Source organism: Parasteatoda tepidariorum, chromosome 2 (assembly GCF_043381705.1).
Source record: "Parasteatoda tepidariorum isolate YZ-2023 chromosome 2, CAS_Ptep_4.0, whole genome shotgun sequence".
NCBI lineage: Eukaryota > Metazoa > Arthropoda > Arachnida > Araneae > Theridiidae > Parasteatoda > Parasteatoda tepidariorum.
The window spans coordinates 28,164,155-28,176,540 of record NC_092205.1 but is presented as its reverse complement, the minus strand read 5'-3'; the positions used below and the strand labels follow the sequence as shown (position 1 = coordinate 28,176,540).

The 12,386-nt window shown below is 36.1% G+C and overlaps 1 protein-coding gene across 1 annotated transcript; it reads left to right on the top strand.

Annotated features, from left to right (window-relative positions):
- The first annotated feature begins 6,654 nt into the window (after positions 1-6,654).
- On the top strand, positions 6,655-10,176 carry LOC122269688 (uncharacterized). The gene is made up of 2 exons (XM_071188028.1): positions 6,655-6,700; positions 9,233-10,176. Exons 1-2 carry the CDS (start codon positions 6,655-6,657, stop codon positions 10,174-10,176), a joined length of 990 nt encoding a protein of 329 aa, XP_071044129.1.
- The last annotated feature ends 2,210 nt before the right edge of the window (positions 10,177-12,386 follow it).

Sequence of the window (12,386 nt, the reverse complement as noted above, 5' to 3'; positions counted from 1 at the left end):
GATGCAAAACCAATTTTTATTAAATCACGTACTGTACCGTATGCTTTAAAATCAAAAGTAGAACAACAATTAGATAAATTAGAAGCTGAAGGTGTAATAGAAAAAATAGACGTATCAGAATGGGGTACACCCCTATAGTCTGTTCAACGAGAACTGATAGCGAAAGTAAACAAAGCGGCGTGCTATTTGGCGCAATACAGCTGTCTACTTGGCGCCGGAATAATGACAAATAGCGCCTATCAGACAAGCAAAAACTCTTATTTTTAGAGGGTTGTTTGTATCGCCGTGGTGTCTTTTTGCAGGCGTTTCATGAGTAATATGGAAAATAAAGCGATGGATTTAAGTCCTCCTAAAAAACGACAGAAGAAATCTTACATAAGTAAAGCTGAGAAAGAAATAATATTGAACATTTATAAAACAGAAGTGCATTCAAAACCAGATGTTCCAATCATTGATGTGGTTGACCATGCGGCTTCTGCAGCGGGAGTTAGCACAGCTTCTGTTTTCAGAATTATCAAAGAATATAAAAAGGATGGTATATTACATTCCCCGAAGAGGACTAAACCTCGTAAAACTTTTTTGGATGACATTGACGATTTCGACAAAAATGCTGTAAGAAGAAAAGTTCATGATTTTTTCCGCCGTAACGAAATTCTGACAATAAGCAAAGTTCTCAAAGCTGTGAACGATGATTCTGATTTACCAAACTTTAAAAGAACGACATTTTATTCCCTGTTAAAAAAATTAGGCTTCAAACATCAAAAACGAGGACGGAACAGCTCACTCATTGAAAAAGAAAAAATAATTTTGTGGAGGCGAAGATATTTAAGAACAATTAACAAAATCAGACAAGAAGGAAGAAAAATTTATTACATGGATGAGACATGGTTGAATGCTGGACACACGCAAGACAAAGTGTGGAATGATACTTCCATTATCTCGTCAAAACAGGCATTTTTATCTGGTCTTTCTACAGGATTAAAATCGCTTTCTGGCAAAGGTGAGAGACTTATTATTACTCACATTGGTAGCGACGCGGGCTTTTTAAAGGAAGGACTTCTACTTTTTAAATCAAACAAAAACAAGGATTACCATAAGGATATGAATGCAGCGTGTTTCGAAGAATGGTTCGAGAAAATTCTACCCTTTTTTAGAGCCGAACTTTGTCGTTGTGATGGACAATGCACCATATCACTCTCGTAAAGAAGAAAAAATTCCTAACGCATCACCGACTAAGCAAGTAATTAAAGATTGGCTAAAATCTAAAAACATTGTTAGTGATGAAGAAGGTATGCTAAAAACAGAACTACTGGATATAGTGAAAGCTCATAAGCGCAGATATGACAAATTCGCGGTGGATGAACTTGCTAGACGTAATAATATAATGATTTTAAGGCTTCCCCCCTATCACGCTGAATTAAATCCAATTGAGCTGATTTGGGCCCAAATGAAAGGTTCAGTGGCCAAAGAAAACAAAACTTTCAAGTTATCGGAAGTAGAGGGATTGTGCATGAAAAGTTTAAATGAAATTGGAGTTGAAAAGTGGAAAAATTGCGTAGAGCACACTCAGAAAATCAAAAAAGAGATGTGGGATTTGGACGAAACCATCGAAAACACTGTTAATTCTGTAGTAATAAATATCAATTCAAACGACGAGGATTCTACAAGTTCTGAGAGTGAATCCTGAGATAAGTACCTAGTTTCATTTTTACTTTTTAATGATATAATTATTCGTTATTATCCATGATTAATTGATCGATTAATACAGTAATTCTTAAAATTGTGTTCTTTTCTGAGTAGTTTAATTTAATTATTTTCGTTTTCGGTACAGTTGTTAATTAATTACAGAAATTCAAATGTTACGTAAAATTAAATAATTTTGACACTTGATTCTATTTTTTCAAAAACCTATTGAATTCGAGGTTTACAAACTGCTTTTTTTTATAGGTTAAGTGGGTATATTTTTCTTAACAAAAGATTTTGTGAGACATACAAAAAAGTTCCAAGTTTCTTTTAGTGTAATTATTTTCGTAATACTTCCCTTAGAAAAATAAAGATAATTAACAATTTAAAAATACAAATAAATGCAGTTCCTTCTAATATATTTTTAAATCAATCGGTGAAACATAAAACTATTTTAAATATTATTTAACTTCTAATAAATTTTAAAAAAAAATTGTAATTATGAAAATAAAAGAGTATTTTTTTAACATAACTTTCAATTCTATACGACTTTTACGATGGAATTATAAAAGTTATGTTTTTCATAGATATTTATGCAAAATATATTAAAACTAATTTAATCAAAACTTAAAGAAATATAAATATATATTAAAACTATTCTTAAAATAAAATTATGTGTTTACTGAAACACTTAGAAACGTATTTTCATGAAAATATTTTAATTTTGCACTTTCTTATCTAATTTTAAGGTATCAAAAACCAAACATCGTTTTTGTTTTTCTATAAAAGCGAAAGCTCTGTCGATTCAAATGAAATCTCCCATTCAGCGAAGAAACCGTTAAAGTGGCAAACGTTGGCGATCAAACAGCAACCCTTTCGTTTACTTCCACTCTCAGTTCTCGTTGAACAGACTATAGTAGTTGTCCCAAAGCATGATGGCACAGTTCGTATTTGCGCAGATTTTAAAGTTACAATCAATAATCAGCTTCAAAATGCCAGACACCCAATTCCTAGAATTGAGGACATTTTCAATAAATTACGTGATGGGAAATATTTCTGTACGCTCGATATCCACAAAGTATATTTACATTTGAAAGTCGATGAAGAAAGTGCAAAATATCAGACTCTTTCTACTCATAGAGGTACATACTTAGCAAAAAGATTATTTTTCGGAATAAAAACTGCACCAAATGAATTCCATAAATTTATTGATCAGTTTGTCCAAGATTTGGATGGAACTATTGCCTACTTTGATGATATTATCCTCCGAGGAAAAGATAAACAAGATTGCCAGCAACGTTTAATTAAGGTATTAGAAAAGTTACGGGATCATAATTTGCATCTTAACCTTAACAAATGTAGATTTTTCGAGGAAAAAGTTCAGTATTTGAGACATGTTATCAGTTCTGCTGGACTGCACAAATCACCTGATAAAATTCAAGCTATATTCGAAACATCTCGACCAAACTCCGTTGATGATATTCGTAAATTCATTGGACTTTTCATGTATTATTCTAAGTTCATTCCAGATGCTTCCAGCCTACTTCATCCACTAACAAACTCTTATGCAAAAATGCACGATTCCGATGGACTGCAGAATGTGAATCTGTGCCAAACGGTATAGAGCGTCCTATCGCTTTTGCTTCCAGAAGTCTCACAGTTGCAGAGCAAAATTACAGTCAATTGGATCGTGAAGCTACAGCTGTGGTTTGGGCTTGCAAAAAATTTTACGATTATATTTTTGGCAGAAAATTTACCTTGATTCTTGATAACAGAGCCATTTGCGCTATATTCCATCCAGAGAAAAGCCTCCCAGTTATGACTAAAGCCCGGAATTTCAGGCAATAAAAAATGCAAAAATAGGCAGGCAAAAAGGCATTCAAAAAGCTTGAAATAGGCACTTAAAAAAGGCACTTAAAATTGGAGCAAAATGTTAGTTGGTAATGCCTAAAAGCCCATATAGGTATCCAAGGTATTAAAAAAGTTGCTAGAAGTATCCGATATACCTACATATTCATTTTACTCGACTGTCGTAGCAATAGTACAAAAGAAGTGGACATAATTGCACAAAAAAACCCTCAACTTCGTAAGTGTGAAATAAAAAGTGAAAACTCATATTTACAATAATATTGTATGCAAATTTATTCTGATGATTGGTTGTTGCACATCACAACTAGATGCTTTTTCGAAATTTCAAAAGAGAAGTTTTGTCTCCTGTCAGTCAATATAGTTTTAAACAAAGAGAAGGATCTTTCTACTTTGACAGAGGTTATGGGCCCGTACCTAAAACAACTTGCCATGGTAGGAGATATGGTAAGTTCAACTGTAGTATCACCAGAAAGTACTTTTGCAATGTCCTTGATGCATTCAAAGTCTGTATTTACAGAGATGACGTTTTCACATTTCTTCCTTATTCTGTCACCACCTGGTTCAGGCACAGATATTAGTTTTTCAATAGTACTGTCGAAAATCTTTAGTGACTCGGACAAAGACATATTACTTTTTTCCATGTGTTCAATAGCTCCAGGGAGCTTCCCAAACTAAGTTGAAATAAAAGTCAGTTCATTTTTTATTTTAGAACTGCTATGCAGACTTTTACTTTTTCTTATGGATATTGCCTCTTCATTCGAAAAGCTGGTAAGGACTCGAGTAACTTCCTCAAAATTTGTGCAGTAGTGTGAGACTGCTGAAATCCATGTTCCCCATCTCGTAAGGATCGGTTTAGGAGGTAATTGAATGTCTGGTGCAATTTCTTTGAACACTTGAAGGGGCTTTCACAAATACTTTTTTCACACTAGAAACAAGCGAGTCTACCTCAGGATAGAGACCTCTTACTTCCTCTGCTATCCTGTGCAATGCATGAGCAAGGCACGTTAGATGGATCATATTAGGAAATAAAACTTTTAAGGCATTTCCAGCTTTAAGTGTATTCTGTATTCTATTCTCTATTCAAACAACACTGTCAATCTCATGGACAGAAAAATGTCTTTCACCTGCCTTGTTCACTCAAGCACGAGTACCCTATCAGCTCAGATGAATAGTCATTGTACAGTGCGAGGGGTGACCACTGCCTCAGAGGGAGGGAGTTGTCCCAAAAGGAATAAAGTCCTAATCTCTATAAATGCATTACAATACGTCGGATGACAGTCAACCATTTCTGTACTTCAAAATTTATGCTCGGTCAAAAGTACGAAAAGCTTTGTAGAAAAATTTTAAATTAGACAGAAATAGGCATTTATGAACAAAAGGAAAGAAAAAGGCATTTTCAGAAGAAAACGTTTAAAAAAGGCAGAAAAGGGCATTTATGGCATTTTGCCTGAACTTCCGGGCTCTAGTTATGACTGCTTCAAGAATTCTTCGATATGCTCAATTTCCTTCGAGTTTCGATTACACAATTATACATAGAAAATCTGAAAAGCATACAAATGCTGATTACTTTTCAAGAAATCCTCTTCCACTACCAGTTAATTACGTCAACTGTATTGATGAATCACAAGCACTCCAGCAATTTATCATAAATTACATTTCAACTGAAACAATTACAGCAAAACAAATCCAAACAGAAACAGAGCTGATCCTGATCTTAGAAAAATAAAATACGATATTGTTATTGGAAACAAGTTTGATCCCAGTATAACCATTCAAGATGGAATCTTATTTAGAGGAAATCGAGTTATCATTCCCAAATCTCTTCAACCTGAAATGCTCAAGCCACTACATTCTACACACATAGGAATTGTGAAAATGAAAGCTCTATCTCGAAACTACTGCTATTGGAAAAACATTGACACCGATATTGAAAACATGGTTAAAAGTTGCCGTGAATGCTGTGATGTAAGAAAAAATCCAGCGAAAGCACCTCTTCACATATGGGAAACACCTGAGAAAAATTGGCAACGCGTGCACATCGACTATGCCGGACCCTTCATGGAGCATCAATTTTTAATTGTTGTGGATTCACTTTCAAAATGGCCTGAAATTTTTGCTATGAAGACATCTCCTACATCATCAAACACAATTTATTATTTAGAAGAAATTTTTAGTCGTCATGGATTGCCTGAAATTTTAGTTTCTGATAATGCCGCAATTTTTAAGTCAGCTGAATTCCAACATTTTTGTAAGTCAAATGGTATTAAACAGCGTCTTATTGCTCCAGGCTATCCAGCTACAAATGGCCAAGCAGAGCGCTATGTCCAGATATTAAAAACGAAATTAAAATGCATGAAGTATCATCCAGGTTCCCTCCATAGTAAATTATGCAAACTACTTTTCCGATACAGAATAACACCACTTAACAATGGAAAAACTCCGTCAGAAATGTTATTTGGTAGAAACTTAAGATGTGAATTCGACTTAATCAAACCAACTAAAGGACAAAAAAATAATGCCTTGCAGCCAGAATTTAACAAAAATTTCAAGTTAGGAGAAAGAGTACAGTCTCGCAACTATACATCATCTGCTAAATGGAAGTATGGAACTGTTGTTGAAAAACTTGGACGACTTCACTATCTCATTGAATTAGACGACGGTTATGTGATCAAGCGTCACTTTAACCAATTAAGAGCTTGTCAAGTTGAAAAATCAATAACTCCTTCTTTAAAATTTTCTAGGCCCAGGACAGTACACTTTTCTCTTCCAGTATCCAGTTCTACATCCACCATACCCTCCTCTCGTCCAGTATCCAGCTCTACACCCACCATACCCTCCTCTCTTCCAGTATCCAGCTCTACATCCACCATACCCTCCTCTCTTCCAGTATCCAGCTCTACATCCACCATACCCTCCTCTCTTCCAGTATCTAGTCCTGTAACCCAGAGAAATACAATGCAGTTAAGGAGATCAACTCGGGAAAAAAGACCAGTTATCAGATTAAATCTCTAATTTTTCGTTTGACTCTTAAATTTAAATAATTCATAATTAACCTTTTATTTAAGGGCCAGAGAATTGCCATGTATTTTATCTTCAGTGTAAATGCGCCTTGCAACGACTCAACTCATTCTTTTGTTATCCCGCGCTAGTTAGTTGTTGTTCAACCAAAAACGTAACAAGATGTATAAACCTCACCTTCTCCCTAATAAAATATGATTTACCTTGATTCTTGTATATAATATAATTCTAACATATTAAAGCAAGGTGCAAATTTGAGCACATTGGTTAGCACCTTGGCAAACAATGATAAGTTGATATCAACAATGATAAGGCCAAGGTTAGCACAATAGGAGAGACAGCACCAAGTAGTACCGCCTCCTTTGAGCACATTTTTTTTCATTCGGATAACGGATTTCATAACTCATCTACTATTCTAGAGGAGATCTTTTTTTCAGCTTATAGCTTTCTATATTCATGTTTTTCACAGATATAAGGAACCCGCAAGAAGAAGGGAAAGTTCAATTTTCGGAGGCAACAAAAGATGGGTTACCTTTTTCAATCATTGTCGACTCAATTGGCGACTTTTCAATCTGTAAAATCGCGACATTGCCAGTGATCGTATACATATTGTTATGGCTTGTTTAATAATACATGTGCTGAAATTTTACAATGTGGAAAAGATATATAATCTGTTGAGGTAAATAAATATTATTAATATGTTACTCTTACATATTTATTGCATTTATTTTATTAACAAATTAATTTTGAAAAGATTGCGTAAATCAGGGCTGTCCAACTGCAAGGACCCCACGGGCCAGAATTCCGGTCACTGATCACCTGGCGGGCCGCAGTTTGAAAAAGTTGAACAATACCCTCTTACCTCTTATACAATAGCAATTAATAGTTGAATTATTAATTATAAAACAATGGAACAGAAGGATTATAAAACAATTTGCTTACTTTTCAATGAGAAAACTGAGGCCGATAAGCCTGAATAAAAAGTTGGCGGGCCGCACAATGTGTGTTGGCGGGCCACATGCGGCCCGCGAGCCGCCAGTTGGACAGCCCTGGCGTAAATGATAATATATTACATTCAATAAAACGTAAGCATCCTACACATGTTATATTTCTCTAAAAATGAATTTAGTAATGTATTTATAACTCCCCTCTACTAGAAATTTTTTTTCATATGTTTAACATTAATTGAGCTGTTATTGTGTGAAAAAATTGGTAAGATCAGCGGTAATATAGCGAAAATGACCTTCATAATTTTTAGGAAATTATATAGTCTGTTATTTACGTATAATAATAAATGAACTTATATGGAAATAAATGCTTGCGTTTTGTGCTGTTTGTAATTAAAATTTAGGAAGGTTGCTAAAATGCATATTATGCATAGTTTATAATAAGAAATATTAAAAGATGAAGGTTGCAGTATTTAGGACTGCTGTATTAAGAAAATATTGTGATTAAAGTTATGTGCATATTTTTAGATCTACAATTCGTTTTTATATATTTCTAAATTTCATAGTAACTATCGTATGGAATGTATACCTTGCATTCTAAACTGATAGATGAGATTTGTGTATTCATAATAAATTAGGTGACTCTGTAAATGAGTAACAACATATTGGGATTTTTTGTCAGTGGTAGAAATTTATCTCTTTTGACATAATTTTTTCCTAGTGTTACTAATGTTACTTCCCTTTTCTCTGTTCATGATTCATATATCGGGCTGACTGGAAGAATGTCTGTGTACCATATGACGTAACTGCCACTATAAATTTTAAATACCAATTCACTAGTATATAAGACATTTTAACTTGATCCTCACCACCATTCTCGTTCCAGACTCCAAGGAGTAAGGTTGTGTTATAACCAAGCTCTGCGCTACGATGGCTTCGCACAGATTCGGAAGGTTTTCCGACCCAACCCCGTTCCTGACATTAGTGTTGATATCATTGCTTTTAGGAAAGCTGCGAAGGATTATCTCACCGTGAAGTTGAAAATACAACCAGACAGCTTCGATTAAGAATACCAGCGAACCGAAAGAAACGCAATTGGCCTTGATGCAAATGTGGCGTAATGTGGCGTGTGGCACTATGAAAATTAAACATCAATTCTCTGGTATATAAGACATGCTAACTCGATTCAATCACGAGGTACCTTTTGATAGATGACGGTTGGCATGGTCGAATAACTCCGTCCCCACATTGGTGACCCAGACGTGATTTGATCACGCGAGTAACGCCCACTTCGCAATCTCTTGATGGTAACGCCTACTTCGATGGATAATCCACAATGAATAGTTGACTTTCTACTTGTGACTGTAAAAATGCAACAACGAACGCTATAACGTGATGTTAATACACCTCTCACATTCATCACTGAACAAAGCTCCGGACTTTCACAAGTACAGCAACTACTGGTATAGAATTCTATCCTAGATAAAATTCTGGTGGGGGAGTAATGTGGCGTAACTACAACTATGAAAATTAAACATCAATTCACTGGTATATAAGACATGCTAACTCGATTCAATCACGAGGTACCTTTTGACAGATGACGGTTGGCATGGTCGAATAACTCCGCCCCCACACAAATATTGCAATAGCACTTGAGTGCGAATCAACTGATAAAACGTGCCTTGAAAGCTTATACAGATGTAAATTTCATGTAGAGGAATTGCGGATCATAAAGGCTTCTAAGGACTCCCAAAATACCTCATCTCCTACCAGTCCAACTCCAGTTATTACTCCTACAGAGATAGAAAAGCCGATCTCGAACAACACCCCAGAGATAACCACACCGGCAGAAAAGCAGAATAAGAAAAGGAAGAAGAGTGGTGTCAACCCGGCAATACTGAAAAACTCTGATTCCGAGCCAGAAAGTGAACCCCACCTCCCGGAGAAAAAGATAGCTACTGTTCCAGAGACGGAAGAAATCACCCCGGACCCGATCATTTCTGAAGCACCAGTCGAGACTCCAGTTGAAATTACAGAACAGATAGAAACTCTGCAGTCCACCAGCAGAGAGTTAAAAGTTCTCATCCGAGGACTAAAGGCCGATATCGAGATTCACCGTCTCGAAAAAACCCTTTCAGATATTGATCTACGGCCATTCAAGATTGAACAGATGAAGAAGAGGCGGGGCCAGGAACTTAAGCTCCTCCCCCTCTACTTAGTGTTCCTGATCGACGTCCAAGAACACCGGGAAATCCTCAAAATTGACCTGCTACTAGACACACCTGACCGGGTAGAGAGATTTCGTAGCGGCCGCTACGAAATAAAATGCTTCAGATGTCAGGGCTTTGACCACACCCAGAGTAGCTGCACAGCAAAGCCGGCCTGCATGAAATGTGCTGGCGCACATTTCACGTATCTCTGCACAAAGCCCCACAACGAGCCTCCAACCTGCGTTAACTGTCACGGAGAACACCCGGCCTGTTTCGCAGGCTGCGGTGCCAGGCCTAGGAGCAAGACCGCACCCAAGAAAAGACAAAACCGGAGTGCTGCCAGTTCAGCAACCAGATTCCTACACATCGTTAGAGAGCAGCAGGAACTCCTAAAAGACGCGGAGCTAGTTTCACTACTCCAATCCCTTCTCCCAACTGCAAAGACATAGATGCGGAGAGCCCACCGATGACGACCACAGAAAATTATTCTGTGGAATTTTCCTTTATCCAAAGACCATATTCACTGTTGCCTTAGGGCAAAAGTTAGTTAGATGAAGAAGTGAGATGCCCGCTTCGTGGGCACGTACTTTGTTCCATCTTATATCAAGTCAATATCAAGACTTGATTCTATCACAAGGTACCTTTTGATTGATGAAGGTTGACATAGTCTTAAAACAAATCCCCACATTGGCTGATGTGGAAAAGACGAACTCGGTGAAACAATAGTTAGAGAACTGTCTATTTAGATTTTTTATTAAACTTTCGATATAGATGTTTTTAAAATGATTTTCTTTTTGTTGTTTTTTCCAAGCTCAGTATAAAGCTTATTTACCAACCTAACTAGATGTTAAATACTTTCTAGGGTAAGTCATTCATTAACATTTTCAGGTACTTATAAGTTTAAGGATTTTCTAAAACACTTATTACTACTTTAGCCATATTATGTACCTCTTACCATAATTAATTTTGCATTACTGGCATCAATAAAAGTTGAGTGTCATTTTTGGGTAAAACTTTGCAATTTTTTGCAGCTTTATTAAAATATTTTCAGTTTAATTTGGATCTTTAAAAATATGAAAGTTTTCTGTGGTATAATCGGCTTTACTTCTTGAAATTTAAAATACTTATAATATTATCAATTATTCATAATTTGACTGTATGGAAAATTTTATAAGCTTTGGAAATGCTTATATGGAAATACTTATATGGAAAATTTTATAAGCATTTGGATTTTTCATTATTCTCCTTTTGTTAGCCGCAGTGAAAATCTCTTCTTTCCCACTCGTGGCCGGATATCTTACGGTGTGTATATATATAATTAAACACATCATCCAAATTAAACGAAGATCTTCAGCTGCTTAATTAACTTATTGAAAGTTATGCAGCACATTATTTACACAACTATACTAAACACATATATAACGAGAGTATTTATCCCAAAGAAAAGTAACATGTCAGTCCTCGATAAAGGTCCCGCTTCTTCTAAAAACGACCAACCTTTATCCCTCCTCTCTCCCTTCTCCTTCTTCCCCCTTCCTCTCTTCATAGTAAGTATCGTTTTCAGTTCGCTTTCAATCTTCACACGTCCCTTCAAAGGAAGCACATTCGTCGCCTTAGCGACAATGCTGCTTCACAACCTGCCAAAGATATAAAAAAAAACAAAGCAAAATGGGAAAAACAAACACAAATCACGCAGGCAGAGGAGCTCTTAAATATGTAGCTCCCAAAATGGATGTTTTAATTCAATTACAAATGATACAATGAACTACTAATATATTAATAACTATGTAAAATATGAACTAATATATAAAGCTTATAACAATGATATAAATCTATGCACGTAAATTATGAACCTACTACATAAACCAACATTTACTTTGTCATTGCTATCCTAGACAACGCGTCGGCATTTCCATGGCAAGAACCACGACGATATGTGAGAGTCATATTGTACCTCTGCAGTGCCAAAGCCCATCTTGAAAGCTTAGCACCATGAGGCACGCTGCTTGTAAGAAAACTCAGAGGGTTATGATCCGATATGACTTGTACTTGTGCGCCAAAAATCCACGTGTCATACTTCTTTAATGCCTCCAAAACACAAAATGCCTCTCTTTCTATTGTGGACCACCTGGCTTGACAAGGGGTTAATTTTTTGCTGAAAAAGGCGATCGGCATTTCTTTGCCATCATCTGCGGTCTGAGCTAAGCAAGCTCCTATAGCTGTCGCTGAGGCGTCAGTGTATAATTGGAATGGTTTATCTAAATTAGGTGTATGTAAAGAGGGCATTTTTACCAGTTCACGCTTGAGCTGTTGGAAGGATTGCTCTGATATATCATCCCATGGAATATTCGTTGGAACGCTTTTCTTTGTTAAATTTGTTAAAGGCAGCACTTTTTCGGAGAAATTGGGTATATAATCTCTATAATATGATGCTAGTCCTAACAGACTTCGGACCTCATTTTTGGTAGATGGTCTGGCTATACTATGAATCGCTTCCACTTTCTCAGGATCTGGAGTATGTTTTCCGGAACCTATAATGTGTCCTAGAAACTTCACGTGGCATCTGCCAAAGTCGCATTTCTTCAGGTTTATCGTTAATCCAGCTCCTCTTAATGTAAGCAAAACTTGACTGATATGAAAGATATGATCAGTCCAGGAT

Coding starts and splice junctions, on each gene's coding strand:
- LOC122269688 (XM_071188028.1), top strand. CDS start 6,655: ATGCGCCTTGCAACGACTCAACTCATTCTTTTGTTATCCCGCGCTA. Junction 6,701..9,232: donor TCTTTTGTTATCCCGCGCTA/GTTAGTTGTTGT, acceptor AATTTCATGTAG/AGGAATTGCGGATCATAAAG.